This window comes from Poecilia formosa, unplaced genomic scaffold, assembly GCF_000485575.1.
Source record: "Poecilia formosa unplaced genomic scaffold, Poecilia_formosa-5.1.2 Scaffold105, whole genome shotgun sequence".
Lineage (NCBI taxonomy): Eukaryota > Metazoa > Chordata > Actinopteri > Cyprinodontiformes > Poeciliidae > Poecilia > Poecilia formosa.
Genome location: NW_006800044.1, coordinates 1,860,226 through 1,887,566, shown reverse-complemented (window position 1 = coordinate 1,887,566; position 27,341 = coordinate 1,860,226). Strand labels below are relative to the sequence as shown.

Sequence of the window (27,341 nt, the reverse complement as noted above, 5' to 3'; positions counted from 1 at the left end):
TAGCTTTCTGAATCATATTTTTATACTTCATTTTCAGTTGCATCCAAGTCCGTTTTTCCCCTGAGTTACACCTAAATGAAAACCAAATTTTATCCAATATACCACTTTTTTCTTCCTTTTTTTCCCCCTTTTTTTTTTCATACAGATAAATGGCGTGGTGCATTCCGACGCATTGACTCGGGCAGCAATGCTCTTCCATGCAGCCTGTCTCGCTGTAGCTGCTGCTGCCTTGTTGCTCTTTTCACTAAATATGTGAGCATGCTCTTCGTAAGCCTGAAGGAGGACCCTCTGCTCTAGCGGCGTGAAATAAGTCGATCTCTTTTAGGAGCTGTTGGTGTGTTCACTGAAGGCATCCGCAGGAAGGGTTTGGATGGCGCTGGTGCTCGCGCTTGCTTCCAGGTGAACCAACTCCGAGTCCACTGAACTCATGGAAACCAGCGGTTCTGATACCGAAGAGCCTGGGTTTTCCCACTCGGAGTAAGCTAACTCGGAATTCGCAGGCTGACCCAGAGTTTGTTGAATTTTTTCCATACTCCTATTGTCCTTCAAATTTAACGTAGTGCGTTCGTCATTTTTACGTTCTCGCCACCATAGATATATAAGAGTAGACGCTCACCTTATGTTGTGAGCGGAAGGTTCTAGATAGGCAGGAAAATGCATGTTTTCGTTTTTTTGAAAGAAAATGGAGGGAATAATCGAGCCGAAATGAACAGTGTGAAAATCTAAATATGATAGGAAAAATATATTCCATAACTTCCATGAATTTTATTGGGATTACATGTGAAATATAGACCTAAGGAGCTAGTAAAGAAGATGGGAAGGAGGAGAAAGAATTAATTTTTCTTCCTTACAAACAGAGTGTAGTACATTTATGTTTACTTGCGTATTTCTACATAAAATCCAGTCACTTAATTAGTAAACATTCCACCTGGATATATTTAAACCTGATTAAATACAATTGTTTAGTCCAGCCATTGTTGAAAAGTCCTGTTTACAGTTTACCATAAGTGTGGGGACATGACACACTTGTGGAAAAAGTGCATCAGTGAAATGCAAGCAAAATCAAACCTGCAGCAAATAAAAAAAAACATCACCCTCATACTGAACCATAGTAGTGGTGGTGGCAGCATCATGCTGTAGTAATGCTCTTCACCAGCAGGGAATGGGGACATCAAGGCTTTTCTTGTAAGTTCTGCAAAAAAGCATTTTACAGGCTGCAAAAATAAACTGGGCCAGTTGGGCCATCTTACAGTAGGATAAACCTAACTGTACAGGCAGAGCTACAATGGAATGGTTTTCTGTTTTTTACTTGGAAAATTAAAACTTTAAAATTAGTGTTTCCTTTCGCTTTACAAATATGCGCTACCTTCTGTTGATCCATCAGAAATATAGTATTTTACAGTAACCCAGCTTTAACAATGTAGCCCTTTCTAACAGAAAAAATATATATGCCACTCAAAATATGGCGGCAACGTTAGCGCACAAACCTGACGCTCATGCTGCGTCTACTTTGCGATGTCTATGCTCGCTATGACGCACGTCTGTTGGTAGTAAAGGAAAAAGGAGAACCAGTCCAGTTAACCTGACCTGCCGTCTCTGTCTACATAAAATTCGCGTTTGCTTTACAAAATGTTTCGCCGATATATACACACGGATTTAATTTAACAACCAAACATGTCGGTTTGTTCGTCGTCAGCCCGCGAATGTATTCAGCTGGTAAAACTGACCTAGGAAGAAGAATGCCTTTGTTGCTACGCTAGCTAGCTGGACTTAGCTTCAGGATGGACAGCTGAGTGCTATCAGGAGTAACAAATAAATGTCCTGTAAATGAATCTTGAGAATACCGTCTCCTGAGTGTAAAGGAGGGGTTTGGGTGCCTTTTTTGCTACCTCCGAACCGCGTAGACGATGAAGAACTGCGAGTACCAGCAGATCGACCCACGGGCGCTCTCCGTTTCGCCGCTGTCGGCTCAAAACCCCGCCGAGAAGAAGGTGCAGCGCCCGCGGAGAAAATGGGAAGCTTTCCCGGGGAAAAACAGATTTTTCTGCGACGGACGGCTCATCCTGGCCAGACAGAACGGCGTCCTTCCTCTAACACTAGGCCTTATTGTTGTCACTAGTGGCCTTTTCTTTGCTTTCGAGTGAGTAACTTGTAGACTGCTGTACGACTATAAATAAAACACGAGAAGTTGTTTTTTTTTCTTCTTTTTTTAGTGTTGCTGTAATGAAACTTGTTTTATTTCCAACAGTTGCCCCTTCCTGGTGGAGCATCTGACCGTCTGTATACCTGTGATAGGAGGGGTGCTCTTCTTGTTTGTGGTCGCCTCCTTGCTAAGAACCAGCTTTACAGATCCAGGCATTTTACCCAGAGCCACGGCAGACGAAGCCGCAGACATAGAGAGGCAGATAGGTAAGATCCCCCGCTTGAACATATGGCAAAAAGAACTTTGCCATATGGAGGACACGTTTGTTGTGGAAACATAGACAAAGACCTAAGCAGCTTACTGCGCCGTGTCATGGCAGGAGGAGCCTATAGCTGCACACACACACCTTGATCTGATCGTGCTGGAGGACACGTGTTGTTAAAATGTCACATCTTTTATTCACAGATACCTCTGGATCCTCAACATATCGCCCGCCTCCTCGAACCAAGGAGATCCTCATCAACCAGCAGGTGGTAAAGCTCAAGTACTGCTTCACTTGCAAGATGTTCCGGCCTCCACGGACCTCCCACTGCAGTCTGTGTGACAACTGTGTTGGTAAGAATAGTTTTGGAGGATCACCACTTATTCTTTTGCTTTATAAAAAAAAAAAATAAAATAAACTAACTCACTTGTTGCCTAAAGTCTTAGGTCATCATTGAAAAGTTTGGGACTGCCTATATGTTTTTATCAGAATGAAATCGATTTTATCACTCTCATTAAATCCAAATCATCCCTGTTGCTGTTAACCATTTGCTTTCAAGAGAACTGGTGTTGAGGTCACTTCCCTAACAGAGTGGGGAAATTTTAGCTGTGCATTTCACAAACTGATTTTTTTTTTTTTTTTAGTGACCAAGTTACAGGAAGTGACTGTGTCCTGTGTTGTGTACAGCAAAACCCCACCAGCCTCTGCTCATCACAAGACTCGACTCTTAACTGTTGTCACTTTCCATCCTACTGTATGCCATCGGTGACCATCTAGTGATTAGTGATTCAATTATGGATTATTTTGTTGCTGGATTTCACTTTTCTGATTTGCAAAGTTGTAGCTTCAAAACTCAGATTTTTTTTCCCCTGTAAGCTATAAGTAACAATAAATCTTTAAGATTTATGAGGAAAAAGCTCAGATTTACCGTTTTATGTTGCACTGTTAAATCACTCATCTGTGCAGAGGAACTGTTCTTTGATCATTGGTTAATTGATGACATGGTACTGCATATGTGAGAGAGACGAGTCCGTTACACAGCTCTGCAGTCAGATAAGATTTTACAATTTAAAGCAAAGAAAACATACTTACAGTCTTAGATTTGTATGAGCAAATATAGTGGTAAACAGCGCCCTCTGTGGGGCACCGCTAAACCAAACTCTAATCAATATGGACTGAGATTTCCTAAAACCATCATTTCTTCTTATGAAGATGTGATGGTTCTTAACAGGATAAAATAGAGCAACTTTCCTGTAATGTATTCACCTTAACTGCAGTGTATCGGTAGCATAAATGATCAGTTGGACTGCTTCTGCAGAAAATAGTTTCCTTTTAGGTGTTTGTTCCTCATTTTGTATTTTTTGTGGTTTCTCACCGATACTGAAAATATGAGTCTTCTTTCCTCAGTAACAACTTCCACACTAAAAAAAAAAAAGTCATAATTAGCATGTTTTCCAGATGATGGTTCATTTAAGAGTTTTACTTCCCAGCATTTTCTTTTTTTTTTCTTTTTTGTTGTTGATCTCTTTACGAGCTACTGCCGATATTTGACATATTTTCCATTTTTCTGTTCCTTCAGAGCGATTTGATCACCACTGCCCATGGGTGGGGAACTGTGTCGGGAAACGCAACTACCGCTATTTCTACAGCTTCATCATCTCTCTGTCTTTCCTGACATCTTTTATATTTGCCTGCGTCATCACACATATCACCCTCCGTAAGTGGCCACATCGCTTAAAAGGGAAGGAGATGGATCATTTGTCATGAGCCAAGATTAGTTTTCAGATTTTTTCTTCTTTTTTTTTTTCTTCTTTTCTTTACAGGTTCTCAAGCAAAGAAAGGCATCGTTCAAGCCGTTCAGGAGAGTCCTGCAAGATATCCTTTGTATAGTCTTTTTTTATTATTGTTATTTTAAAATGTTAGTGGGCTGAGTCAGATCTGACTAAATTTGGTGCCAATTTGGCATTTACCGGAGCACTTAATGCTGCGCTCTCTTTTTAGAAGCAGCCTGCCCAGCAAAAGTGCTTTTAAACAGAAGATTTGGTGTTTTATGGCTGTTTGAGATGATTTTAGTGAAAAATAATATACATTTCCAGGTAATTGAGATTCAGTTTTGATTATTTTATCTACTACAAGCAGGAGTGAGTTTATGTTTGTCTGCTTGCCTTTTCAATTTTATCTAATTAAATGATAGTACATTTGAATGTTATTTAACTTTTTTTTATTCCAGTAATTAAATTCAGAAAGTGAATCCCATATATCGTCCTAATATAATATGTTCCTGAAATTAACTTTTTTCATGATATTCTTATTTATTACCATTAATCTGTGTAAAAGCTGATGAGCTGCCTTGATCAAAGTCTTCTCCCAGCTTGTGTAGAGATGAGTGTGAGATCTAATACTCGCCCTTTGTGACTGGTGCCATGTATGTTAACACTTTTGCCTTGACTCTTCCCTGTGCACTGTGGTGGAATTGGTGATTTGCTTTTTCTCCATCTGGTCTATTTTGGGCCTCTCAGGCTTCCACACCTACTTAGTAGCCTCCAATCTCACCACGAATGAAGACGTGAGTATTCCAGTCTGTAAATTGACGGCGCTGGGTTGGGCTGAGGCGTTTATTACTTGCTGATCGGTGTGCTGATCAACAGATCAAGGGGTCGTGGTCGGGTAAGCGGGGAGCGGAGGAGTCCGGAAACCCCTACACTTACAGCAACATCATCACCAACTGCTGTGCTACGTTATGCGGCCCAATGCCTCCCAGGTGCGTAATTATTTGTCACGCTTTCAATCCCTCTCCTTGTTCGAACCGCGTGTCACGGTCCGCTTTGTTTCCAGCCTGATTGATCGAAGAGGGTTCCTCCCTCCCGACGAGGCGATCCCGGCCGCCGCGGCCTCAGAGATGGAGCTGCCTCCCTTCACGCCCAAGAGCGATGCGAACATGGTATGATGAAAGCGCTTGCGGTCCCTCCCCGGTCCCGAACGCCTCCCCGCCTCCCCTCTTGTTGCTGTGTGGTTGTTAGCCCCTCCCACCCTGTGCGTCCCCCTCCGTCAGCCTCCAGACCTCCAGCTTCAGTCCTTCGATTAGCGTCAACCACCAGCAGTTACATTTCTGCTACCGTTGTTAAGAACTTTGCACCATGATTGTGTTTTTTTTCTTTCTGTTATTGAAAAACGAGCGTCTCAACGAAACGTCACCAGAGTTCGGTTGAAATAACTGATCACATCAGGTTCAAGTTTTCAAAGTAGAGGTGATCGGATTAGTGCAGCTGGACGTGAGCAGAGAACTTTTTAGTTTGACTTTTTACAACTGAGACTGAAATCATCTGTTAAGATTAAAGTTGAGCTGGCCGACGGTCAGACTGCAGCAACTATGTTAACTGGACAGTAAACGCCTTGTTTCTCTTTAAGTTTTTGTTTTTATTTATTTGCCTTAACGAACATGTTTCTCTGCCATGCTCCATGTTGTTAAACTACTGACTTTATTTTTGCATGTTTTTATAGGAATATTCTACCAGTTTTCATTATCAGGGCCTTTAAGTGGACATCTGTTGGGTTATCAGCACTTTATTAGGAATCATTACTCGTATGCCTGAAGTACATTTCTCTTTGAGTATTTTCAGCATAGCAAAATGTTTTATTATTTGCTTTGTCCATTGCTTTATTTTTATCGTCATGATGATAAAAATGAGTTGCTTTATTTGTTAAATAAATGTTATTTTTGTATTTTGAGTTTTGGTCTGCTTTGAGTTTAGTCTTGTCTTTGAACATTTTACATTTGAAGCTGTTTTTAACCTTTCATCAGGAGCCTGCTCTTCAAAACCGATTCAGATACACATTTTGTATACCTTTTACTTGGTTATGGTAAAAAAGAAAGTACACCCCTTTCAAATTGTTGTTTTTCTGTATGTTGTACACTTTGAATCAGAAGTTTGCACACCCTCATTTTTAGCTTGCACGTCTTATTAGAAATTGTTTGTTGGATTTCTAATAAGTGTCAATATGTTGAATCATCACGTCATGCAACGTAAAAGTTGTCCAAAATTGCAATTGCAACAAACTGCTTAGATGTAATATTTGGTTGAATATTATTATCTCAGGCTCTGCTTGCAGTTTTTACCATTTAGAGGGACTTCCTTTCTGTCCTTGCCTGATCTAGATCTTACTTCAACGCTTGAAATGACAGACGATTGAGGAAATAATATTTACGACTTCTGGTTTTCTCTTTCTTTTTTCACCACTACTTCTAATTACAGCTTTATGTTCCCCAGAGGGGAATAATTTGTTATTCCAAAGACGATTAAAACTACACACACAGACTCAGATGTGTACTTGCACCCCCACTGATCAGTAGATAAATGTCTGTTTGCAGACACCAGGGTAGGAACAAACTTTTTCACTGGGCCAGTTATCAGAAAGGGCAAAGTTCATATAAATTGTTTTCCTGGCACATAAGCACAGTTTTTCACTGTGGCTCAAAATGGAGCCATTTTAAACTTGATGTTAGCCTGTCTTATTTATTATGATGTTGCTCACCTCATTAGCTTGAAAGCGTCACCTCAACTCATCGTTTTTATTTTGTGTAAGCTTCAAAAGTTCTCCTGAAGACTTTCCAGATCCTCCATGGGGGCAGCTGCTGAATATTGGAAGGTGTCAGTTTTGGAGCAGAGTCTCTACTTGTTTGGTCAACAACTTCTCAGTCTGTCATGGTCTGTGGGTGAGAGTTTGAACTCTGGACACAGTGATCCTAAACACACCAAAACTATTTTAGCAACGTATAAAGCAAGGCAACATAAAACTTAGAAAACGTATTAACAGCCCGTTAAGGCTGGATCTGTGGCAGAAAACATTTTAATCAAACTGTCCAACTCTAAAGTCTATTTAAGTACGATGGAGTTGCATATATGAATTTGCACGCGTGTGGCTTAGAAAAACAAATTAGCATTAAATTTAAACTTAATTTTTAAGATTTGCGTTTTGAAATCTGCATCGTTCCTCTAGAAAAAGATAATTAAAAACCTCAAATCAATGTGAATTTCATTCAAATGAGTGTATGTCAACTTCTGACTTGAACTCAACATTTTAGGGTTATTTGGGCGTACGTATAATTCACAAACATTTCCATTGTGCCTTCTTTCACCTTTGATAATGACACAGTGGATTCTGAATTTAAGTACTTTCGTACATGAAATTTGAATGTATTTTAGGAGGCGGTGAATACTTGAACTGACACAGGGTGTACTTTCTTTCCTATTTTTTTTTTTTACTTTTTTACCATGACTGTAACTGTGTGACACATGACAAATCTCACCCTCTGTGTTGTGTACTGTATCCGTTCCATCCTGCCAGGAGGAGAACTGTCAGGAATTTTCTTTGTCCTGCACAGCCTGAAGGTAAACAGTGCTACAGGTAGACAGTCGATGGTAAGAGTAGGGCGTCGATGTCGAGCCAACCCCAACATCTCATCACTTTCCATTTTCTGCGTCAGCTCCTCTGTACCGCTTACATTCTGCTCTACTAACTATGCCAGATGCAGCCTGTGCAGATTTTGTGATGGGTGTCTGATGATGGTGTGGATCACTCATGGTTGTGGGTTTGCATGCTTCATCACAGCCAATCACGTTTGCCGTCATTAACGTTTGCTCGCTCACTCGCTCGCTCGCTGCAGGATCAACCTTGCTCTTACGGCTGATGATCTAGCACAAACCACGTCTCTAGCAAGGTTTTCTAAAAGGCAACAAAACTTAAATCTGTATGCACATGTAGTTTGAATCTTACCTCGTAAGGAGCATTTATTTATTTAGCTGCTTCACTAATCAGCTTGATTACTTTTTTTCCCCCCAATATATGAACAAAGACAACAAAACACATCGATCGATCCGAGATGTGCTCAGATCTGTTTTCTGTCCTGCTTATGCAGCTTTTTCTCTTCCAGAGCACAGATGTAGGTCACTTCTTTTCATGGATCCTGTTGAGTTTTGAATTGAAGGTTTCAGCTTCCAGTACATCTTTGTAATTAAAATATATATATATATATCTTCACTCCAATGGATATTATCACTTTATTCATAAGATTTCTTTAGAATAATAATAATAATAATAATAATAACTCTTAAATTTGAAAATCTTAACTTTAATTATCTCAAACTTTTGAATGTGAATTCTTAAAAATACTGCTCCACCTCAGTAAATTAGAAATCATAGATTGGTTTATTTACTTTGGTAATTAATCTTTAAAAAATCTGCCTCACATATGGATTTATTACTAATTATGATTGTTGCTTACAGCCAACGGAAACCCTAAATATTAGTCATTAAAACATTACATCACATAGGACCGATAAAAAGACTAATCAATTTTTGATGTAGAAATGTTATGTTCACAGTCCCAATGAACGTTGATGTTTTTGATAGTCGTCTAGCACACGTTGACACCCTCCGCTAGGGGCGTAAGTGACAAAATGTCATTCAGGAAGAAGTCGGCTGTTCACAGAGCTCTGCATCAAAGCATAGTAATGGGAAGTTAAGTGGAAGGAAAACGTTTGGTAGAAAAATCTGCACAAGCAAATCTCACTAAAGAGTTTGATGTAGTTCAGGGAGACACTGAAGATGATCTGTAGGATTTTTATGCTAAATTTTAAACGTGGGTTTTCATCAGCTTTATGTCATAATCATCCAACAGAAAAAAAGTATTTAAAAATATAACTGTACTACGAATTCGTATCTATATATAACTTAGTTTTACTTTTTGAATTTAATTACTGAAATAAATTAAGTTTGGTTTAATTTACTGAGAGGCATCAATGAATTAAACTAATTTATTGTGTGTTTTTCTTACACTATTCACTACAAGCTCAAAAGTTTCACTGTCTTCTGATCACCACCACTAAACCTCATTTCAAAAATGTTTCAGAAATAGTGCTACTTGTTACACAGTATGTTCTGTCCTTCTCTTCCAGAGATATTTCGGAGGCCTAACATTAAATTTGCCTAAAGCCTCTTCAAGACATTGGTCGGAAGAAACCGAAACTAAAATAGTTTCTTTGTATTTCCGCCTAAGTCCAGCAGAAACACAAAGTAACTGTTCAAATAGTTACATTGACACTAATTTAAGATAAAGATTTCTGCCGTTTAGATAACTTTCCAATTCTCTGGGATCATGGCTTGTGCATGGTTGCCCTCTAATGTCACTCCATACGTTCAATTCACTTCCTCCATTGCTTCTTCACGTGCGTCCTTTTTGCAAGCCTTGCCCCGAGGCTTTGTCTCGCTGCTCTCACCGTGAAGACGGTTTCCAAATTAATCCTGCTTGATTCGAACTCTTTCCTGTTCAAAGTCTGCCTTTGTTCTTGATTTGCCCTGTTTATCTTTCTCCACACAGTGCACTCAGAGCACGAAGGACGTGCTGGAAAGGATGCTCCACTCCTCTGACTTTCATGGCCTGTGCCCTTCAGGGAACCCCAAGACCTCGCCGCTGGTCCAGGAGGTTTCCAGCAGCGCCCCAGCAACCGCAGAGCCCTCCCTCTCCTCCGGCTGCTCACGGCAGCTCGCCCGCCAGGCTGTGGTTGACCCCTGTCCCCTGTTGACCCCTGTCGCTTTCAGCAAAAACAACAGGAGAGACTCGCTGCACTCGATCAACCCGGCCTTCCGCCTGGCTTCTCCCTCGCCCACGCTAAGCCGCAGGGCGCTGGTTCTGGGCGACGGGCCTGACATTGGTTTCATCCCTCAACATTAAGGGCGCTTTGGTCACCATCAGGGCAGACATGGAGTCATGGTGGGGACTGTGCGCTCCTCAGGCTGCACACATCGCTGCTGTTTATTGTCAGGCAGTGGTTTTGGACACAAAGACACTTAGTCAGAGACTCGGTGCATGTTGGAATTTGGTGTCGCAAAAATGTCCTGGTGAGGGCTTACGGTTAATTTAAGTCACTAGTGTCCAGTTGTACACATCCTTCAAAATGGAGGGGAATCTTAGTAACACTTGAGAGCACAATATAGAGATATTTTTTCACATCTTTTTTAGGACGCTTGAAATGTCCCAGCACTCCTTCTGCTGATAACCTCAGTGTTTGAGTTCTAACATAATATGCAAACATGAGTTTGGATGTTTTGTGTATAAGAAGCCAGAAACAAATGTTGGACTTTGCTCAGTTTTCCAGAGAGTGAACCATTTTAACAACGAAAAGCCTCACGCATCGTCATCTACATTGTCCCATCTATGTTTGAAGGGTTGGTTATAGACGGACAAGGATTTCATACTTGTTGGAATTTTGCAAATCCTTTTGCAAGAAACCAAAGGTTTTGGAAAAGGTTGTCTTTTAAAAGTTACATTTTATCGTTTTTTTTTTTTTTTCCCCTTCGGTGTCCTTGGGCTCAGTACATAAAGAAGCTAAAACTGGACAACGATGTTAAAATTACATAGTTTGTTCAGATGTCCCATGTGGAACAGGATGAAATGTTTTAGTAATTCTTTAGTAATTCTTTGTTTCCTCTGTGTCTAAACATTTAAAAATTGGACGGGAAAACAAAGCATTTGAATCATCTTTGCAACTTTTTTTTTTTTTTGGAACTCATTCGGAAGTATTTGTTGCTGACATGATGTTTAGTGTTTTCTGTCTTCACGCGTTTTTATCGGTTTTGCCTGCAGCACATATCCGACGATTTCAACACAAAACCTGAAACTGTCATATTAATACACAGCAAAATGCAGGAGGTGGAGAGCACCACTAGGGGGCAGGATGTGAACAGCAAATTCAGCTCAATCTTTATTTAGTAATGTGGACATCAATAGGGCAAATGCCTTTTTCACTTTATTTACTTATATATTTTTTTGTATTTGAGCTTTCAACGTGTCCATCTGTGGTGAGTTTGTGAGGATTCACTTTGGCGTAGCTCATGAATCAGTCTGCAGCGAGGCCTGTAGGTTGCGTAGACAGTTACAAGCAGTGCTTGTACGAACAAACTTGTTTGTATTTTGCAGTGTAGCAGTACAACTGTATCATATGACCAATAAACATCCATGTTTGTTGAAAGTTTATTCGTTTCTAAAAAAAAAAATAAAATAAAAAAATCTGCTCCCAGTTACACAGTGATCAAAACAAATGGACAAAACCCGCACAGGAGGAAAGCGGGGTATCGAGCAGAGTTCATTCTTTAAGACCGATGCCTCGTGGAAACGGCGTGAAGGTGCATGCTGTCCACATGTGCTCAGAGTGTTTCTGTCAGATGTGGACAGTGTGAAGCACTAAATGCTCGACACAGATCCAAAGACCAGCAATGCATTCGACCTGGAAAGTCCTAGAACATAAAGTCATGATGTGCAGAAATACAAAGATGCATCCACCTGCTCCAGGATGCTGGAATGCAGGATGCAAACCAACCTCTCGCATGCCAGGATGAGTTATTTCCGTTTTGCGTTTTCTTCCTTGCCGAGCCAGTCGTATTTGTAAAGCTGCTGTTTACCTGCAGGCGTTTTAATAAAACCTATTTGCACTCAGTGTTGGGCTTATGGAGCAGGAAGAACAGAAAGAAGCAGATGTGTTTCACTCTAAATGACGTCTCGCATTTGGATTGAGATAAAAGATACCCACCTCTCAAGGTACTCTCTCAACATATTTCAGTCTGCTTTGAAACACGAAAAGAATAATGGATTTTTTTTTCTACTCCTCTGAACACAGTAAATCATTTAACTTCAAAGGACTCAAGCATGTCAGCATGACAACCTGTGTATTTCAAGCAAACAAAACACAGATGGCCAAACCTTTGGCTCAACGTCTCGTCGAAAGAATAAAAGCCAAAGTGTCGTCGCAACCTCAGCAGATGTGTCGGATCTTAAACGGAACCAGTCGTCGCACAGGGGACCTCAGTTATGGTTTTAAAGGGGATGAGACAAAGATGAGTGTAAGGATCGTGTTTTACAAGGACAGAGACCAGTTACGAGGGCTTTTGAAGCGGGTTGATCTGAAGGCAGTCTTGACTCAAAGATGGCCAGTTCTTATTGGCTGCTGCAGATTATTTTTTAAGAAAGAAAGAAAAAAAAAATACTAATAAGCACATTTGAGCACATTTATTGACTGGAAACATTGTTTTATGCGGAATCCCTGATGCCTCATTGGCACCCCATCTATTCCTAAAAAATAAGAGGAGAAATTAAAGCTTTGAATGACATTGGGGAGTGAACAGGATGCAAGATAAAAATCTTTCTAAGAAAAATTTTCAAAATATAAACATGAATAAACATGACACTTATAGCAATAACTACAGCGAGCGCATTAGATAAAAATGTTTAAAACGATTGGAGCTTTTAGCAACATTTCTGAACGCACAATTGAGTTTATCCTGTTGCCACAGAAGATGGCAAAGTCTTCAAAGCTTTGTTAAAGAACTGAGTTTATTTAGTGGTTATCAGGTCTCCATAGTGAGAGTTAGATGCTGGCTACTTGACAATGTTTGAAGACATGCAAAACCCCCCCCAAAAAACAAAACAGTTTTCTCTCCTTCCATCAAATGTAAATAGTTGGCTGGTTACTACTGGAAAGCCCCGTGTTTACGCTACATGAGATTAAGACTGATTATTTTAGTGATAATCGCTTCAGGTGGTTTTTGCTGTAAAGCAAAGTCAGTTTGTGGAGAAGCTGTTAGAGATGGTGAGGGATCTGTGGTGCTGTGGGCTTGTTCTCCTCCAAAGGCCCAAGAAACTTTGTCTGGAGATTTTAAAGACAGATCCTAAGGACTCTAGCAATAAGCTAAAAATGGCTCATCATTGTGTATTTCAGCAGATTAGTGATGCAAAGCAAATTAACTCAGAAATGGACGATCAGACACAAGCTCACACTGTCTTCATGACAATATCTGCCCTGTGGAGAACCTGTTGTTGAACTGACGAGATCATGTGACATGAACCAGGACTCTGGACAGTGTTACATGAAGAATGATGAAAGACCATTATCATTAAAGACCATTATCTCTGTATGTTGCAGCTTTGGGAAATATTTTTTCAGAGACGGATGTTCTGTTGGCAAAAGATGTTTGTTCCAAATATTGGAAATATTAAGATTTCATGGTGAAATATATTTCTGGAAAAGTGATATGTTTTTCCTAAAGTGTGCTCCACTCAAAAGGCTGGGATTTTTCTGGTAATTTATTGTGAGGTCACGCCATCCCTTCGCCACCGGCCGCCGTCCACCACATGCGTGACTCACTGCACCTCTTTCCTCTTACCCCAGACCTGTTGGGCTCTGCTGTCATGTGTGCAGCCGTGTGTGTCACAGCCTCACAAGCCTTTTTCTCATGGCTCTCTGGTCTGAGCCGAGCCGAGCAGAAGTGAAGTGAAGCTCTTCACTGAACCAAACAGGTGACTCAGAGTCAGAGCTTGCTGTCAGCATCACTGCTGTGCTAAAAGCGTGTCTCTCTGCTGGGGCAGCGGGGCTGGATATAATTAACCCTGTGCTGAGCTGAACAAACTGGCATGCTGAGTGTCGCCACTGAAGCCAAGTAGTGAAATGTCAACTTGGTGGCCAAAGATTTCACAGTTCTTCAACTTTGTCGTATTTCGTCAGCAACAAATAGTTTGGTGTTTTTGATCTGGATTATCTGTGACAGACCAACACAAAGTAGTGCATAAATGTACATTAGAAACGTATGTACTGCTTTTTTAAAACATTTTTTTTTAAACACAATAAATCTGAAAAGTGTGGCAGGTATTTTTGTTTCCACTCCAGTCCCTCTTAAACTGTTCCCTCTTTTAAAATTTTCATATGTAAAATACTTAGTGGACCAGGAAACATCATTTTTGCACTTTGCAATTATGCTCTGTACATGTTGGAGATTCATTACATAAAATTCCCATTGAAGTGTGTGACATGACAAAATCAAAAAGGTGTGGAAATGTTCAGCATTCCAGAACTGAGTTTGATGAAACAAGCCCTGCTACGCTTAGATGTGCTGCATTTCTATTTTGCCTGACAAAACCCACTAAAAACCTTTAAAACATGCCAAAGTTCTGCAGCACTCGCCTCTTGAAGCTGATGGAAAAAACACAGGAAAAAAGTCCTCGCCAACCAAAAAACGGCTGCAGAGCGTGCGTGTTCACGCGCGCGACGAGTTTGCTCTGTACTGATCTGCATATTTGTACAATGCTTTTCGTGGAATTTGGTTTTGGGTGTGACCCGGGTGGATCTGATTATCTCTGTGTTTGGGCACGGTGGCTTGTGTCAGCCTCACCTGGGAGCTGTTTGGAGACGGCAGCGGGGTCAGGTCGTTCCACGGTCACCTCTCAAACAATGTAGCTACAAAGGAATCTGTAAGTGGTGATCATTAATCCAAACCGGTTTCATCACAATTTCTCTGGCTTTTTATTGCAAAAGAAGACCAATTTACCGTTTGCAATGCAGAAAGCTGAGGTTTTGATGCGTTGAGAGCCCCTGCTCACATAAAAAGCTGACAAAGACAAAGAATATTCTCAACTTTTCCACCCTGATGTACGAAAAGACTTTATATCATATAAATCCCGTGGACCAGAGATAAATGAGAGGATGTGGGACGTCGAAGTTCTTGCAGACGGAAAGATGTTGGTTCCGTGTGGCGAAGTGGAAAAAAAAGGGCTCGCCATGGAAACGTGAATATGTGCCAGGGAATTGGATTAGAGTACCAGGGTACCAACGGAGCAGACTTTATCACAGCAGCCATTATCAGCAGAGGTTGCATGATATGGCTCAATTAATCAGAGGGAAATGCTTTGGTTGCTCATGACATAATTTCCCGCTGTGATAGTAACACTCTCTTATCAACTGAAACATGTTTTCCTTTTACTTGCCTCCGCTTAATATAGACACCTGCAAGCTGCTAAAGTGCTAATTTGATCACGTTGCAAACACAAACTTCAGTGTTTTGTTGGATGATTTTAGACAACATTCCAACAAATGAATCTCCAGTTGGGAAGGTGAATATTTTTTCAAATCTTCTGACAAATAACATCTGAGAAGCTCGGCACGCTTTTGTATTTTTGCCCCCAAAGTCGGTGCTTTGGAGATCCACCATTGGCTGCAGTTATAATTGTCAGTTTTTTTGGGGGGGGAGATCTTCTTTTCCAGAGACTAGAGAGACTCTTCCTTCTGAAATTGCTCAAGTTCAGTCAGATTGAAAGGAAAACATCTGCGAACATCAATTTTAATGCCACGGATTCTCTATTGGGCCTGTGGACTGTTTGCCATAATAACTACTCCCATTTTAAGAAGATGGATTAAGCACTGTGTGATCTTGTTTTTTAAGCTCACCCTTCTAAAAACTCCATAATATCTCCCTAATCTGTCTGCTGGTCCTCATCATTCTGATATAGTGAGATTAAATTATTTAGATTTTTTTTTCTTTAAGTTTTTGATTGTGCTGCTTTCTCAAAAATGTTTAGTTTTTAAAAAATAATTTTATTTCAAAGTAAAATACTTGTAAACCTAAAGCAAATGTGTAAATATCCACCTATAGTATGACGCACCTTTATTTATTGCAGTAAAAAGATGGAGCCATACACTTCCCCCCATTAAAATAACACCTTTATGCCGAGACGATGCTCCTGATTTACTTTCCTGTGACTTAAACCTAACACTCAGAGAACGGCATCGCCGCCATACTGCCTTCCGAGTCTCTTAAGCGCAAACAGATGATTGCGCATTAAGCCACAGGGATCACTGAACCTGATGTACGTGGTCATGGCCCAGTTTTGTAACGACAATAAAGTCAGAGGGATGAAAAGGTCAGACACATAGATAGCTGATGCTGAGTCACTGAAAAGGCACGACCAGACATATTCCTGACAAGCCCGAGCGACGTGCGGGCCAGTTGGGCTTTAAGGAATGAAGCCGCAACGCTTATTACGCTCGACGCTCTGTTATTCAAACAACAAAGGGAGTGCGACGCGAAACTGACTCGTGGAGACAGGTAGTAAATTGGGCAGCAGTTAGATGAAGTATTTCGTTTGTCTCAAACACGAAGCCCGTCTCTCCACTGGAACTCAGAAGGGCTTTTGGCCACATGTGCAGCATTTACTCCTGTCTGCTTTCAGTTACAGCGCACATGAATCTTCCCCTTCCACCCAAAACCCCCACAGGCCTTTCAAAAAAAATAAATAAATAAATAATAATCAGAGCAAACGATCCAGGTTTGTTTTCATTTAGACACCTATTTTATCAATATCCATAAATGTTTATTAGTCTGGTACGTTTGTTCTTGCTCAGGTAGTAAAAAGAACTTCGTGACCTGAAGCACAGCGAGGATTCCTTCCAGGTGAGGCCTGGATGGCGATCCAAAGAGGGTGCTGTCTGCGGGATTTTTTTCTTTTATGAACAGAGTTTGACCCTGCAGGTGTGTTAGATAATGCCGCTGTTTCAGATGTCAGGCGCTTTCGCTTAGTCCAGTTGTGCTGCATTCTGTAGGCGTCAAACAGCTGACAACAATTGCTGTCTGGCAGGTGATGTGCTTTTCTCTCACACCATCTAAAAGTTGAGGAAAACGGTGAGTTACTGGAAAGAGACGGCAATACGTGTTTCTAGGAATAAAAATCAGGTCTTGCTGCTAAGTCGGCCTGCCTCTTCAATTCTAGTAAATGCTCCAGGAAGTGAACAAAGGCAAATCTCTTCTAACATAAAATGTCCTCAGCAGGCAAATGTGTCGAGGGGAAAATGCAGAAGATGCTTATTTCATTTGCGCTTCTGTGGTTGGATTTGTTATTTCAGAAACATCTGCACACTGTAAGCACCTCAGCTCACATCTTTACACTTAACGTTTTGGTTCGCAGCACAATCGCATCGCTTGTCGTGTCATGCAAACTGTATTGTATTACGGCCAGAAACTTCTAGGTGTTTACAGTGACGCTGGAAGAAAAATCTTTCAGTGGCTAAATCAGATTTGAGAGGTGGGGAGGTTCTCCTTTCAGCATTACAATGGCCCTAAAGGCAGAAATCATATCTCTCGGTGCGATCTGCTGTGTACTTTACTGTAAAGGCTGTGTGGTGTAAATTTCCTCGCCTGTACCCACNATGGCGGCAACGTTAGCGCACAAACCTGACGCTCATGCTGCGTCTACTTTGCGATGTCTATGCTCGCTATGACGCACGTCTGTTGGTAGTAAAGGAAAAAGGAGAACCAGTCCAGTTAACCTGACCTGCCGTCTCTGTCTACATAAAATTCGCGTTTGCTTTACAAAATGTTTCGCCGATATATACACACGGATTTAATTTAACAACCAAACATGTCGGTTTGTTCGTCGTCAGCCCGCGAATGTATTCAGCTGGTAAAACTGACCTAGGAACCGCGGTAAAGAATGCCTTTGTTGCTACGCTAGCTAGCTGGACTTAGCTTCAGGATGGACAGCTGAGTGCTATCAGGAGTAACAAATAAATGTCCTGTAAATGAATCTTGAGAATACCGTCTCCTGAGTGTAAAGGAGGGGTTTGGGTGCCTTTTTTGCTACCTCCGAACCGCGTAGACGATGAAGAACTGCGAGTACCAGCAGATCGACCCACGGGCGCTCTCCGTTTCGCCGCTGTCGGCTCAAAACCCCGCCGAGAAGAAGGTGCAGCGCCCGCGGAGAAAATGGGAAGCTTTCCCGGGGAAAAACAGATTTTTCTGCGACGGACGGCTCATCCTGGCCAGACAGAACGGCGTCCTTCCTCTAACACTAGGCCTTATTGTTGTCACTAGTGGCCTTTTCTTTGCTTTCGAGTGAGTAACTTGTAGACTGCTGTACGACTATAAATAAAACACGAGAAGTTGTTTTTTTTTCTTCTTTTTTTAGTGTTGCTGTAATGAAACTTGTTTTATTTCCAACAGTTGCCCCTTCCTGGTGGAGCATCTGACCGTCTGTATACCTGTGATAGGAGGGGTGCTCTTCTTGTTTGTGGTCGCCTCCTTGCTAAGAACCAGCTTTACAGATCCAGGCATTTTACCCAGAGCCACGGCAGACGAAGCCGCAGACATAGAGAGGCAGATAGGTAAGACCCCCCGCTTGAACATATGGCAAAAAGAACTTTGCCATATGGAGGACACGTTTGTTGTGGAAACATAGACAAAGACCTAAGCAGCTTACTGCGCCGTGTCATGGCAGGAGGAGCCTATAGCTGCACACACACACCTTGATCTGATCGTGCTGGAGGACACGTGTTGTTAAAATGTCACATCTTTTATTCACAGATACCTCTGGATCCTCAACATATCGCCCGCCTCCTCGAACCAAGGAGATCCTCATCAACCAGCAGGTGGTAAAGCTCAAGTACTGCTTCACTTGCAAGATGTTCCGGCCTCCACGGACCTCCCACTGCAGTCTGTGTGACAACTGTGTTGGTAAGAATAGTTTTGGAGGATCACCACTTATTCTTTTGCTTTATAAAAAAAAAAAATAAAATAAACTAACTCACTTGTTGCCTAAAGTCTTAGGTCATCATTGAAAAGTTTGGGACTGCCTATATGTTTTTACCAGAATGAAATCGGTTTTATCACTCTCATTAAATCCAAATCATCCCTGTTGCTGTTAACCATTTGCTTTCAAGAGAACTGGTGTTGAGGTCACTTCCCTAACAGAGTGGGGAAATTTTAGCTGTGCATTTCACAAACTGATTTTTTTTTTTTTTTTAGTGACCAAGTTACAGGAAGTGACTGTGTCCTGTGTTGTGTACAGCAAAACCCCACCAGCCTCTGCTCATCACAAGACTCGACTCTTAACTGTTGTCACTTTCCATCCTACTGTATGCCATCGGTGACCATCTAGTGATTAGTGATTCAATTATGGATTATTTTGTTGCTGGATTTCAGTTTTCTGATTTGCAAAGTTGTGGCTTCAAAACTCAGATTTTTTTTCCCCTGTAAGCTATAAGTAACAATAAATCTTTAAGATTTATGAGGAAAAAGCTCAGATTTACCGTTTTGTGTTGCACTGTTAAATCACTCATCTGTGCAGAGGAACTGTTCTTTGATCATTGGTTAATTGATGACATGGTACTGCATATGTGAGAGAGACGAGTCCGTTACACAGCTCTGCAGTCAGATAAGATTTTACAATTTAAAGCAAAGAAAACATACTTACAGTCTTAGATTTGTATGAGCAAATATAGTGGTAAACAGCGCCCTCTGTGGGGCACCGCTAAACCAAACTCTAATCAATATGGACTGAGATTTCCTAAAACCATCATTTCTTCTTATGAAGATGTGATGGTTCTTAACAGGATAAAATAGAGCAACTTTCCTGTAATGTATTCACCTTAACTGCAGTGTATCGGTAGCATAAATGATCAGTTGGACTGCTTCTGCAGAAAATAGTTTCCTTTTAGGTGTTTGTTCCTCATTTTGTATTTTTTGTGGTTTCTCACCGATACTGAAAATATGAGTCTTCTTTCCTCAGTAACAACTTCCACACTAAAAAAAAAAAAGTCATAATTAGCATGTTTTCCAGATGATGGTTCATTTAAGAGTTTTACTTCCCAGCATTTTCTTTTTTTTTTCTTTTTTGTTGTTGATCTCTTTACGAGCTACTGCCGATATTTGACATATTTTCCATTTTTCTGTTCCTTCAGAGCGATTTGATCACCACTGCCCATGGGTGGGGAACTGTGTCGGGAAACGCAACTACCGCTATTTCTACAGCTTCATCATCTCTCTGTCTTTCCTGACATCTTTTATATTTGCCTGCGTCATCACACATATCACCCTCCGTAAGTGGCCACATCGCTTAAAAGGGAAGGAGATGGATCATTTGTCATGAGCCAAGATTAGTTTTCAGATTTTTTCTTCTTTTTTTTTTTCTTCTTTTCTTTACAGGTTCTCAAGCAAAGAAAGGCATCGTTCAAGCCGTTCAGGAGAGTCCTGCAAGATATCCTTTGTATAGTCTTTTTTTATTATTGTTATTTTAAAATGTTAGTGGGCTGAGTCAGATCTGACTAAATTTGGTGCCAATTTGGCATTTACCGGAGCACTTAATGCTGCGCTCTCTTTTTAGAAGCAGCCTGCCCAGCAAAAGTGCTTTTAAACAGAAGATTTGGTGTTTTATGGCTGTTTGAGATGATTTTAGTGAAAAATAATATACATTTCCAGGTAATTGAGATTCAGTTTTGATTATTTTATCTACTACAAGCAGGAGTGAGTTTATGTTTGTCTGCTTGCCTTTTCAATTTTATCTAATTAAATGATAGTACATTTGAATGTTATTTAACTTTTTTTTATTCCAGTAATTAAATTCAGAAAGTGAATCCCATATATCGTCCTAATATAATATGTTCCTGAAATTAACTTTTTTCATGATATTCTTATTTATTACCATTAATCTGTGTAAAAGCTGATGAGCTGCCTTGATCAAAGTCTTCTCCCAGCTTGTGTAGAGATGAGTGTGAGATCTAATACTCGCCCTTTGTGACTGGTGCCATGTATGTTAACACTTTTGCCTTGACTCTTCCCTGTGCACTGTGGTGGAATTGGTGATTTGCTTTTTCTCCATCTGGTCTATTTTGGGCCTCTCAGGCTTCCACACCTACTTAGTAGCCTCCAATCTCACCACGAATGAAGACGTGAGTATTCCAGTCTGTAAATTGACGGCGCTGGGTTGGGCTGAGGCGTTTATTACTTGCTGATCGGTGTGCTGATCAACAGATCAAGGGGTCGTGGTCGGGTAAGCGGGGAGCGGAGGAGTCCGGAAACCCCTACACTTACAGCAACATCATCACCAACTGCTGTGCTACGTTATGCGGCCCAATGCCTCCCAGGTGCGTAATTATTTGTCACGCTTTCAATCCCTCTCCTTGTTCGAACCGCGTGTCACGGTCCGCTTTGTTTCCAGCCTGATTGATCGAAGAGGGTTCCTCCCTCCCGACGAGGCGATCCCGGCCGCCGCGGCCTCAGAGATGGAGCTGCCTCCCTTCACGCCCAAGAGCGATGCGAACATGGTATGATGAAAGCGCTTGCGGTCCCTCCCCGGTCCCGAACGCCTCCCCGCCTCCCCTCTTGTTGCTGTGTGGTTGTTAGCCCCTCCCACCCTGTGCGTCCCCCTCCGTCAGCCTCCAGACCTCCAGCTTCAGTCCTTCGATTAGCGTCAACCACCAGCAGTTACATTTCTGCTACCGTTGTTAAGAACTTTGCACCATGATTGTGTTTTTTTTCTTTCTGTTATTGAAAAACGAGCGTCTCAACGAAACGTCACCAGAGTTCGGTTGAAATAACTGATCACATCAGGTTCAAGTTTTCAAAGTAGAGGTGATCGGATTAGTGCAGCTGGACGTGAGCAGAGAACTTTTTAGTTTGACTTTTTACAACTGAGACTGAAATCATCTGTTAAGATTAAAGTTGAGCTGGCCGACGGTCAGACTGCAGCAACTATGTTAACTGGACAGTAAACGCCTTGTTTCTCTTTAAGTTTTTGTTTTTATTTATTTGCCTTAACGAACATGTTTCTCTGCCATGCTCCATGTTGTTAAACTACTGACTTTATTTTTGCATGTTTTTATAGGAATATTCTACCAGTTTTCATTATCAGGGCCTTTAAGTGGACATCTGTTGGGTTATCAGCACTTTATTAGGAATCATTACTCGTATGCCTGAAGTACATTTCTCTTTGAGTATTTTCAGCATAGCAAAATGTTTTATTATTTGCTTTGTCCATTGCTTTATTTTTATCGTCATGATGATAAAAATGAGTTGCTTTATTTGTTAAATAAATGTTATTTTTGTATTTTGAGTTTTGGTCTGCTTTGAGTTTAGTCTTGTCTTTGAACATTTTACATTTGAAGCTGTTTTTAACCTTTCATCAGGAGCCTGCTCTTCAAAACCGATTCAGATACACATTTTGTATACCTTTTACTTGGTTATGGTAAAAAAGAAAGTACACCCCTTTCAAATTGTTGTTTTTCTGTATGTTGTACACTTTGAATCAGAAGTTTGCACACCCTCATTTTTAGCTTGCACGTCTTATTAGAAATTGTTTGTTGGATTTCTAATAAGTGTCAATATGTTGAATCATCACGTCATGCAACGTAAAAGTTGTCCAAAATTGCAATTGCAACAAACTGCTTAGATGTAATATTTGGTTGAATATTATTATCTCAGGCTCTGCTTGCAGTTTTTACCATTTAGAGGGACTTCCTTTCTGTCCTTGCCTGATCTAGATCTTACTTCAACGCTTGAAATGACAGACGATTGAGGAAATAATATTTACGACTTCTGGTTTTCTCTTTCTTTTTTCACCACTACTTCTAATTACAGCTTTATGTTCCCCAGAGGGGAATAATTTGTTATTCCAAAGACGATTAAAACTACACACACAGACTCAGATGTGTACTTGCACCCCCACTGATCAGTAGATAAATGTCTGTTTGCAGACACCAGGGTAGGAACAAACTTTTTCACTGGGCCAGTTATCAGAAAGGGCAAAGTTCATATAAATTGTTTTCCTGGCACATAAGCACAGTTTTTCACTGTGGCTCAAAATGGAGCCATTTTAAACTTGATGTTAGCCTGTCTTATTTATTATGATGTTGCTCACCTCATTAGCTTGAAAGCGTCACCTCAACTCATCGTTTTTATTTTGTGTAAGCTTCAAAAGTTCTCCTGAAGACTTTCCAGATCCTCCATGGGGGCAGCTGCTGAATATTGGAAGGTGTCAGTTTTGGAGCAGAGTCTCTACTTGTTTGGTCAACAACTTCTCAGTCTGTCATGGTCTGTGGGTGAGAGTTTGAACTCTGGACACAGTGATCCTAAACACACCAAAACTATTTTAGCAACGTATAAAGCAAGGCAACATAAAACTTAGAAAACGTATTAACAGCCCGTTAAGGCTGGATCTGTGGCAGAAAACATTTTAATCAAACTGTCCAACTCTAAAGTCTATTTAAGTACGATGGAGTTGCATATATGAATTTGCACGCGTGTGGCTTAGAAAAACAAATTAGCATTAAATTTAAACTTAATTTTTAAGATTTGCGTTTTGAAATCTGCATCGTTCCTCTAGAAAAAGATAATTAAAAACCTCAAATCAATGTGAATTTCATTCAAATGAGTGTATGTCAACTTCTGACTTGAACTCAACATTTTAGGGTTATTTGGGCGTACGTATAATTCACAAACATTTCCATTGTGCCTTCTTTCACCTTTGATAATGACACAGTGGATTCTGAATTTAAGTACTTTCGTACATGAAATTTGAATGTATTTTAGGAGGCGGTGAATACTTGAACTGACACAGGGTGTACTTTCTTTCCTATTTTTTTTTTTTACTTTTTTACCATGACTGTAACTGTGTGACACATGACAAATCTCACCCTCTGTGTTGTGTACTGTATCCGTTCCATCCTGCCAGGAGGAGAACTGTCAGGAATTTTCTTTGTCCTGCACAGCCTGAAGGTAAACAGTGCTACAGGTAGACAGTCGATGGTAAGAGTAGGGCGTCGATGTCGAGCCAACCCCAACATCTCATCACTTTCCATTTTCTGCGTCAGCTCCTCTGTACCGCTTACATTCTGCTCTACTAACTATGCCAGATGCAGCCTGTGCAGATTTTGTGATGGGTGTCTGATGATGGTGTGGATCACTCATGGTTGTGGGTTTGCATGCTTCATCACAGCCAATCACGTTTGCCGTCATTAACGTTTGCTCGCTCACTCGCTCGCTCGCTGCAGGATCAACCTTGCTCTTACGGCTGATGATCTAGCACAAACCACGTCTCTAGCAAGGTTTTCTAAAAGGCAACAAAACTTAAATCTGTATGCACATGTAGTTTGAATCTTACCTCGTAAGGAGCATTTATTTATTTAGCTGCTTCACTAATCAGCTTGATTACTTTTTTTCCCCCCAATATATGAACAAAGACAACAAAACACATCGATCGATCCGAGATGTGCTCAGATCTGTTTTCTGTCCTGCTTATGCAGCTTTTTCTCTTCCAGAGCACAGATGTAGGTCACTTCTTTTCATGGATCCTGTTGAGTTTTGAATTGAAGGTTTCAGCTTCCAGTACATCTTTGTAATTAAAATATATATATATATATCTTCACTCCAATGGATATTATCACTTTATTCATAAGATTTCTTTAGAATAATAATAATAATAATAATAATAACTCTTAAATTTGAAAATCTTAACTTTAATTATCTCAAACTTTTGAATGTGAATTCTTAAAAATACTGCTCCACCTCAGTAAATTAGAAATCATAGATTGGTTTATTTACTTTGGTAATTAATCTTTAAAAAATCTGCCTCACATATGGATTTATTACTAATTATGATTGTTGCTTACAGCCAACGGAAACCCTAAATATTAGTCATTAAAACATTACATCACATAGGACCGATAAAAAGACTAATCAATTTTTGATGTAGAAATGTTATGTTCACAGTCCCAATGAACGTTGATGTTTTTGATAGTCGTCTAGCACACGTTGACACCCTCCGCTAGGGGCGTAAGTGACAAAATGTCATTCAGGAAGAAGTCGGCTGTTCACAGAGCTCTGCATCAAAGCATAGTAATGGGAAGTTAAGTGGAAGGAAAACGTTTGGTAGAAAAATCTGCACAAGCAAATCTCACTAAAGAGTTTGATGTAGTTCAGGGAGACACTGAAGATGATCTGTAGGATTTTTATGCTAAATTTTAAACGTGGGTTTTCATCAGCTTTATGTCATAATCATCCAACAGAAAAAAAGTATTTAAAAATATAACTGTACTACGAATTCGTATCTATATATAACTTAGTTTTACTTTTTGAATTTAATTACTGAAATAAATTAAGTTTGGTTTAATTTACTGAGAGGCATCAATGAATTAAACTAATTTATTGTGTGTTTTTCTTACACTATTCACTACAAGCTCAAAAGTTTCACTGTCTTCTGATCACCACCACTAAACCTCATTTCAAAAATGTTTCAGAAATAGTGCTACTTGTTACACAGTATGTTCTGTCCTTCTCTTCCAGAGATATTTCGGAGGCCTAACATTAAATTTGCCTAAAGCCTCTTCAAGACATTGGTCGGAAGAAACCGAAACTAAAATAGTTTCTTTGTATTTCCGCCTAAGTCCAGCAGAAACACAAAGTAACTGTTCAAATAGTTACATTGACACTAATTTAAGATAAAGATTTCTGCCGTTTAGATAACTTTCCAATTCTCTGGGATCATGGCTTGTGCATGGTTGCCCTCTAATGTCACTCCATACGTTCAATTCACTTCCTCCATTGCTTCTTCACGTGCGTCCTTTTTGCAAGCCTTGCCCCGAGGCTTTGTCTCGCTGCTCTCACCGTGAAGACGGTTTCCAAATTAATCCTGCTTGATTCGAACTCTTTCCTGTTCAAAGTCTGCCTTTGTTCTTGATTTGCCCTGTTTATCTTTCTCCACACAGTGCACTCAGAGCACGAAGGACGTGCTGGAAAGGATGCTCCACTCCTCTGACTTTCATGGCCTGTGCCCTTCAGGGAACCCCAAGACCTCGCCGCTGGTCCAGGAGGTTTCCAGCAGCGCCCCAGCAACCGCAGAGCCCTCCCTCTCCTCCGGCTGCTCACGGCAGCTCGCCCGCCAGGCTGTGGTTGACCCCTGTCCCCTGTTGACCCCTGTCGCTTTCAGCAAAAACAACAGGAGAGACTCGCTGCACTCGATCAACCCGGCCTTCCGCCTGGCTTCTCCCTCGCCCACGCTAAGCCGCAGGGCGCTGGTTCTGGGCGACGGGCCTGACATTGGTTTCATCCCTCAACATTAAGGGCGCTTTGGTCACCATCAGGGCAGACATGGAGTCATGGTGGGGACTGTGCGCTCCTCAGGCTGCACACATCGCTGCTGTTTATTGTCAGGCAGTGGTTTTGGACACAAAGACACTTAGTCAGAGACTCGGTGCATGTTGGAATTTGGTGTCGCAAAAATGTCCTGGTGAGGGCTTACGGTTAATTTAAGTCACTAGTGTCCAGTTGTACACATCCTTCAAAATGGAGGGGAATCTTAGTAACACTTGAGAGCACAATATAGAGATATTTTTTCACATCTTTTTTAGGACGCTTGAAATGTCCCAGCACTCCTTCTGCTGATAACCTCAGTGTTTGAGTTCTAACATAATATGCAAACATGAGTTTGGATGTTTTGTGTATAAGAAGCCAGAAACAAATGTTGGACTTTGCTCAGTTTTCCAGAGAGTGAACCATTTTAACAACGAAAAGCCTCACGCATCGTCATCTACATTGTCCCATCTATGTTTGAAGGGTTGGTTATAGACGGACAAGGATTTCATACTTGTTGGAATTTTGCAAATCCTTTTGCAAGAAACCAAAGGTTTTGGAAAAGGTTGTCTTTTAAAAGTTACATTTTATCGTTTTTTTTTTTTTTTCCCCTTCGGTGTCCTTGGGCTCAGTACATAAAGAAGCTAAAACTGGACAACGATGTTAAAATTACATAGTTTGTTCAGATGTCCCATGTGGAACAGGATGAAATGTTTTAGTAATTCTTTAGTAATTCTTTGTTTCCTCTGTGTCTAAACATTTAAAAATTGGACGGGAAAACAAAGCATTTGAATCATCTTTGCAACTTTTTTTTTTTTTTGGAACTCATTCGGAAGTATTTGTTGCTGACATGATGTTTAGTGTTTTCTGTCTTCACGCGTTTTTATCGGTTTTGCCTGCAGCACATATCCGACGATTTCAACACAAAACCTGAAACTGTCATATTAATACACAGCAAAATGCAGGAGGTGGAGAGCACCACTAGGGGGCAGGATGTGAACAGCAAATTCAGCTCAATCTTTATTTAGTAATGTGGACATCAATAGGGCAAATGCCTTTTTCACTTTATTTACTTATATATTTTTTTGTATTTGAGCTTTCAACGTGTCCATCTGTGGTGAGTTTGTGAGGATTCACTTTGGCGTAGCTCATGAATCAGTCTGCAGCGAGGCCTGTAGGTTGCGTAGACAGTTACAAGCAGTGCTTGTACGAACAAAC

At 40.7% G+C, this 27,341-nt stretch overlaps 2 protein-coding genes across 4 annotated transcripts; both read left to right on the top strand.

Moving 5' to 3' along the window:
* Window positions 1-1,519: 1,519 nt before the first annotated feature.
* On the top strand, window positions 1,520-11,076 carry LOC103143162 (palmitoyltransferase ZDHHC18-like). Of its 2 annotated transcripts, XM_007559591.2 has the most exons (10): window positions 1,523-2,140; window positions 2,249-2,409; window positions 2,609-2,758; window positions 3,985-4,122; window positions 4,229-4,280; window positions 4,869-4,971; window positions 5,054-5,166; window positions 5,241-5,346; window positions 7,752-7,825; window positions 9,784-9,875. In XM_007559591.2, exons 1-9 carry the CDS (start codon window positions 1,908-1,910, stop codon window positions 7,791-7,793), a joined length of 1,098 nt encoding a protein of 365 aa, XP_007559653.1. In that variant the 5' UTR covers window positions 1,523-1,907; the 3' UTR covers window positions 7,794-7,825; window positions 9,784-9,875. The 2 variants fall into 2 exon arrangements, with proteins under 2 accessions (XP_016530508.1, XP_007559653.1); XM_016675022.1 differs by lacking the exon at window positions 7,752-7,825 and having other exon boundaries at window positions 1,520-2,140; window positions 9,784-11,076.
* Window positions 11,077-17,719: 6,643 nt separating this feature from the next.
* Window positions 17,720-27,052, top strand: LOC103143163 (palmitoyltransferase ZDHHC18-like). Of its 2 annotated transcripts, XM_007559593.2 has the most exons (10): window positions 17,720-18,116; window positions 18,225-18,385; window positions 18,585-18,734; window positions 19,961-20,098; window positions 20,205-20,256; window positions 20,845-20,947; window positions 21,030-21,142; window positions 21,217-21,322; window positions 23,728-23,801; window positions 25,760-25,851. In XM_007559593.2, the coding sequence occupies exons 1-9, from the start codon at window positions 17,884-17,886 to the stop codon at window positions 23,767-23,769; spliced, it is 1,098 nt and encodes a 365-aa protein (XP_007559655.1). In that variant the 5' UTR covers window positions 17,720-17,883; the 3' UTR covers window positions 23,770-23,801; window positions 25,760-25,851. The 2 variants fall into 2 exon arrangements, with proteins under 2 accessions (XP_007559655.1, XP_016530509.1); XM_016675023.1 differs by lacking the exon at window positions 23,728-23,801 and having other exon boundaries at window positions 25,760-27,052.
* Window positions 27,053-27,341: the final 289 nt, after the last annotated feature.

What these genes read in the sequence shown, in the direction of transcription:
- LOC103143162 (XM_016675022.1), top strand. Translation starts at nt 1,908, where the DNA reads ATGAAGAACTGCGAGTACCAGCAGATCGACCCACGGGCGCTCTCCGTT. An exon ending in GGCCTTTTCTTTGCTTTCGA is followed by an intron (nt 2,141 to 2,248) that starts GTGAGTAACTTG and finishes TATTTCCAACAG; the next exon opens with TTGCCCCTTCCTGGTGGAGC. An exon ending in GTTCAGGAGAGTCCTGCAAG is followed by an intron (nt 4,281 to 4,868) that starts ATATCCTTTGTA and finishes TTCCCTGTGCAC; the next exon opens with TGTGGTGGAATTGGTGATTT.
- LOC103143163 (XM_016675023.1), top strand. Translation starts at nt 17,884, where the DNA reads ATGAAGAACTGCGAGTACCAGCAGATCGACCCACGGGCGCTCTCCGTT. An exon ending in ATCTCACCACGAATGAAGAC is followed by an intron (nt 20,948 to 21,029) that starts GTGAGTATTCCA and finishes GCTGATCAACAG; the next exon opens with ATCAAGGGGTCGTGGTCGGG. An exon ending in TGCGGCCCAATGCCTCCCAG is followed by an intron (nt 21,143 to 21,216) that starts GTGCGTAATTAT and finishes CTTTGTTTCCAG; the next exon opens with CCTGATTGATCGAAGAGGGT.